Below are 5,772 nucleotides of genomic sequence, written 5' to 3' on the forward strand. Positions count from 1 at the left end.
GGGGGAGCTGCATGCCGTCTTTAAAGCCAGAACATCTGTGGAGAGAACTCTCTGGAATGTCTTCCATATTGACTGACTCAGCAACAGCTCTGCTCTGCTTTGCTCTGCACACAGCAGCAGCAGCAGCAGCACTGAGGAATAGATTGCATTGCATTATGGTCATTTTTTTTGGGGTGCCAGTAGCAAAAGCTACGACCTTGGGCTTTTTTGTAAGAAAGCGCATCACAGGTTTTTAGGTTGTCATGTTCGCTATTACGCTCCCGCCTCCTTTGGGGCCCTGCAGCCTAAAGAACCATGTAAAAGTCATCAGCGTTCTTGTAATTACTGTAATAGCAGCAGAAAGGTCATGATAACTTATTAACATGTCATAATGAGGTCCCGGCTACATTCGACATCAATTATGAGCGTCCTGCAGCCTCTTTCTCTCAGCCGGAGAGAGAGAGCGGTGCCGTTTATCCCCGCCCTCCCGGGACGCTCTCCCAGTTGCATGTTGCCTCCAGATGTTGTGGGGGAAAACAACAACATGTGGCTCACATTCAGGAAACACTCCTTTTTTTTCCCCACTTTATTTTTTATTTATTTGTTGCACTTGATGGTTTTTTTTGTTTTTTTTGTTTCCTGATGCGTCTGTTGAATTATGCATTCACTCTCTAAATGTGTAAAAAATCTGCCAGAACTGTGTCCTGAAAATGAATGTACGTATGTGTGGAGAGTCATTTACAAACCAAATGCCTTTTCCTTTCCTTTTCTTTTCTTTTCTTTTTTTTTTGGAAGACAGAGAAACATAATGGCTGTGAAAATGAGGTCAGGTGTGGCAGAATCCCAGGGAAAAAATCATCTATTGTGAATGAAAATTACCGGTTTTCTTTTATTCTTTATTTATTTTTTAATAGTCTTGACAACCAGCTATTTGATAAATAGAAAATTAATCTTTTACAACGTGATAACTGTGGACAACCCGGCCTGAACAAACGCTTCTTTCACGTACGTCTCGACAACCGAAGCGTTACCTTTTTGATTGTTTACATCTGGCTCGACTCCCGGTCTGCTCGCTCTGACTCACGTCACGCCGTTTCAGACCCATAATAACCTCCCTGTCTACTTAACCCGGAGGCAGCCCTCTGTCAAAATAATTTCTGATTGCTGTTTGGCTGACCTCTGTCCAGGCATGCTCAGCTTGTGTCCCGCTCTTTATTCCCTGGAGAGCGTACAGGTGGTGAACACTGTGATCTTCTCACACACCGTTTTAATACAGGTTGTGTGCTGAATGTCTATTGGCTGTTTTTCTCCTGAAAGATTTCTTCTTCCTGTCTGTGTTGCAGAGTATGAGGACGGCAGTTTGTCATCGTGGGTGAACAAGGAGCGCTTCCAAGGGTACCTGCAGATCGATGGCTTCACGCTCTATGAGCTCGGGGAAACAGGTGGCGTACGCATTAGATTCTTCATCCATAAGATGTCGTTTTCTCCCAAACAGCATTTTACTTTTTAAAGTTCAGGTTTTTGTGTTTTATTACACTTGAAAGTTGTACGTAATCATGAGATCTTGTTTCAAATAATGCAACTAATATATACTAGGGGGCTGCACGATACGCGAGGTAACGATGATGATGATTGTTGTTGTTGGTCTCGTAACAAACAAACATCTTCCTTTTTACGTCTGGAGAATATGATTTGTAGGCCGGGGCGTCTCTGCAGCAACACAACGCTTATGTTTAATAACAATGGACAACAATATTATGACACATTTTACCTTTTATCAAAAAAAAATGGCAGCTCCTGCGATTTGGCCATATTGCAATTTCCATTATTGTAGTTATAATAATATATAGTAGCAGTCATAATCTATAGGTTACAGTTGCAACTTACATTTATTTTATTTATAAATTCAGCCGATTATTATAAATATATATATTTTTATTTTTGGATACATTTTTTCTTCTATAAAATGCCAGAAAATACTGAAAAACGTCCAACCAGGTTTTCCAGTGTCCAAGGAACAGTCCAGAACCCGCAGATTTTCAAAATAAAGTTAATTTATGTCGCACTCTTCGCAGACATGATTCACCAGGTGTCGACGGTCATCACAGGAATACAAGACAGCGTCCAGTACGACACACAGACTAAAAGTTCACTATCAAATCCTCACATTTGAAAAAAGATGGAGCTATAAAATGTTCTTTTTATTTTTGTTTTTCCATTTTTGCTTGAAAAAAGATTTCAGCAATTATCAAAATCATTTGCAGTCGTCTTTTTTTTTTTTTTTTTTTCCTCCGGCTCGGCGACTAATTGATTAATCAACTGCACATTTCACAGCTCCATTTTCTGTGTAAATGGCGTTGTTTTGTCAACTGTGAACATCAGCTGTGTGACTTGTGATTGTGAAAGTCAATTGACGACATTTTTTTTAAACTGCAAAATGAGCAGCAGCGTATATCACTCAGCCTGCCCCCTTCAATTTATTACATCGTGCTACAATCCCTAATATTTAGCTTCCCGCCCTGAAATATTCAATCTACCTCATGTCGACTTTGTAATTAAAAATCAAACGTATAAAAGCTGATCTTGTAAAGACTTCCTAGTAAAATAAAAATACAAGCTTTAATTGTGCATTGGAGCCATGATGGGGAAAGAGCGTCCCTTCCCTCCAGATAGACCACGCTGCTCAGATGTTCATGCGCTTTTTCGTCCCATAGGAAATTTAAGCTGAAGAAATACAAACCGTCTCTTCAACAGCAGTAAATCGATGCAGTGCAGAGAAAACGGGGCTTTCTCTTAGAATTTAACCTCTCTCTCTCTCTCTCTCTCTCTCTCTCTCTCTGTGTGAGATCAGCGACTCAACTGTTGGATGTTGCTAACATTTGTCGCTGCTTAAATTCACTTTTTAGCCCATTTATGCTAAATTCGCTGCGTGGCGGGGGTTAGCTCTGCATACAAAACACTCACTAAAAGCGTCTTAATTGAGTCAGAGTGATTAAAGGCGACGCAGTCTGTGGCTTCAGTCTGTTGAATTAACTTAGCAGAGTTTCCATCAAAGTGAATTTGTGAAAACAGTGTAAGCCTTTTGTCTCTAAAGACATTTCAATCAAGTATCAGATTCCGTAGGAGAAGTAGTTCCCAAAAACCGGTGGAGGAGGAAATCCAAAGTGCTGCTCCATCGACTTGTATATATGCGATTGAGCCGGTTTCAGGGAGTGTGACGTGTTCAGGTCGGTAGATGGATGTCTCGTAAGATTTGATTTACATCACCTCGCCAGAGCGAACCAGAACAACCTGAGAACATTGAAGCGAGATCTTCAGTCTCCAGGTCGTAAAAACATCTGGACCCGTGTGTTACAGCGATCATACATCGATGAGCTTCAGTTATCCTCTCACTTCCTGGATAATGCTCAGAAACAACACCTAAATGATACATGAACATATTATGTTCATGTTTATTTATTGTTAATAAATCTAATGCTTTGTAGATCTGTTATTCGCAATCTGTTAGAAAACACCTTTGGGTTGCCAGGTTATGAAAAATCCATTTGGCTGGTGTTTATCCTCCTCCGGCATGACATTTGATTCGTCTTTTTAGCTCCGACGGACTTTTATCATCTGGAGACGAGATATAAAAGATCTTGACGAGAGCAGACATGATGGATTATGTTAAGAACTCTTCATTAATGACTCGCATTTATGATTGCACAGACCTCACTAACCTTTGCCATCAGCTTTTGCAGAAAGTGCGATGACTTTGACGCTTTATTAGTGATGTTATTAACATTTCTCCACAGTAGAAGTGACATTTTAGTTAGAAAAGTGGAAATGAATGAGAATTTTATTGTTGCTTTATCAACATTTCTTCATTGTTACCATGGAGAAATGATCGAAACTGGCCAAAATAATCTCAACAGCCCAAATGTTGATCGTTCCAATCGTTCCAACTCTTTATAGATTTCCTTTTTTTGTTTTTAATTAAACCTGAAATTGGCGAGATTATAGGCGACCAAACGTCCCGCAGCCGAGTGGCTCCGTTCTTTCTGTCAACGATGAATCTCTCCTGATTATCCAGGGCTGCTAATTAGCTAGCTAGCTAATTCGGCTACATCGACAGTGGAATCTGTGCACCTCGTTAGACGCCACAGAGTTAATTATGCACATTTCTACAGGTTGTTTTCCCAAGAAGAGGCACTGTAGGAAAAGACAACATTTCTTAACAACCACATAAGTATACACCAAAGGTTACTCTGGGAATGATGCATTCAGGTACATGTAGAGGATATCAACATTCTCATTAACAGTGAGTGCAGACATTTGACAAATACTTTCATGGATTTACTGCCTCGTTCTTTTCCACTCATCCCACTAGAAACTAGATTTGCATGTAAAATATTATTTGTCTGCACATAACCTTAACCTCGCCATATATAACTACCACCGGTGACCACCAGGGGGCAGGCTGGCACTCTCCTTCCAAGCAACAAGGGGTTTTCTAGCTTCAAGTCAGGGTAACAGAAGTTTTTTTTTTTTTTTTTTTTAAGTAGACCTATTTGTCATGTCGTGGGTTTGAGTTTTGAATGGCACCGAAATAGCTCCTCTACCAGAAAGTGACCACTTGTTTCCTGTTCAACCAAGTAGAAAGCCTAAGCTAGTTTAATGTTTGAGTGATGAATGAATAAAAAGCTCTCGCTCCCTCTCTCCCTCCTCCCTCTTTGAGAGGTGATGCGTCTCATCCACAGCCTCTTAATCTGCCTGCCATTGTCTTCTCACCTTCTTTTTTTTTTCCTGTGTGTGTGTGTGTGTGTGTGATTTGTAATCCCTGTCTGCCACCTCAGGCAAATTGGTGGCGATTGCAGTCATCGACGAGAAGGACCCCACAGAGAAGAGTGGCAGGTACAAAGAACACCGAAATTAAAAAGCATGGCTCTGTATAAATGACTCCCATACACTCCCACACTTTGCCGCAATAGTTGTGCTTAAGTGCAAGGCTTTCAAATAAAGATAAGAGTTGCTGTCATTGTTTGGATCTTCCCACAAATTGCAGGCACCGACTAAAAAAAGAAGAAGAAAGAAAAAGGGTTAGACGCCGACTCATGTGGTGTTTCACTCTCTTCTCATTTGCTTTTAGATTAAAGAGCTTGATTCAGAGGGTGGCGAAGGAGTACAGAGAACATTTTAACAGGTAAGGCGCAGCAGATGCACGACGAGGTCAAAGATGAATATCCAATTTCTACGTTTATTGTAGGATGGTGCACTTACTGGGGGAATGCCGCCTGTCTATATCCGCGAGCAGGTTTATGCCTTTTTGTCGGGGCACGTCTGTTTTGGTTGAGGTTCAGCAGAAAGGTAATTATGCAAAATGTCAGCTTCCAAATATAGGTGTTCTTTTCAGCTGTCACTCAAAAACTCAGCACGGCTTGTATTAATTCGTAATTTTCTGTTTTCTCCGTCTTCAGTCGGGCAATAACAACTGGAGATGAGATGTTCTCTCTCTCTCTCTCTCTGCCATGTTTGACCTGTTCTTTTCCTGGAGAGGAACTGATTTGACAAAGCACCAAATGAATAAATTGAATAAATAATAACTTAAATATATATATATATAAAATTAATGATTTACTACTACTAATAATAAATTATGTATGTATGTGATGATTTAGTGAGCACAGTAGGTAGGTCATCCTTCAGACGGAGAACCCAGGTTAAAGCAAACGTGTGCTCTGCTGAAGTGGTTTGAATTCAGATGAGGTCGCTGCTCTGTAGCTGACCCTTATCTCTGATCACCCCCCACCCCCA

General features: G+C 40.7%; 1 protein-coding gene across 1 annotated transcript in view; it reads left to right on the forward strand.

Moving 5' to 3' along the window:
- tmx3b (thioredoxin related transmembrane protein 3b) overlaps positions 1-5,772 on the forward strand; it is a 36,589-nt gene that overhangs the window by 10,069 nt on the left and 20,748 nt on the right. The window contains exons 10-12 of the mRNA XM_023431484.2: positions 1,323-1,421; positions 4,815-4,872; positions 5,108-5,161. Coding sequence (XP_023287252.1) covers positions 1,323-1,421; positions 4,815-4,872; positions 5,108-5,161 — 211 coding nt within the window. The remainder of the gene's footprint in view (positions 1-1,322; positions 1,422-4,814; positions 4,873-5,107; positions 5,162-5,772) is intronic.

This window comes from Seriola lalandi, unplaced genomic scaffold, assembly GCF_002814215.2.
Source record: "Seriola lalandi dorsalis isolate HSWRI2012SDOR001 ecotype SW California unplaced genomic scaffold, Sedor1 jcf7180002054923, whole genome shotgun sequence".
NCBI classification, from domain to species: domain Eukaryota; kingdom Metazoa; phylum Chordata; class Actinopteri; order Carangiformes; family Carangidae; genus Seriola; species Seriola lalandi.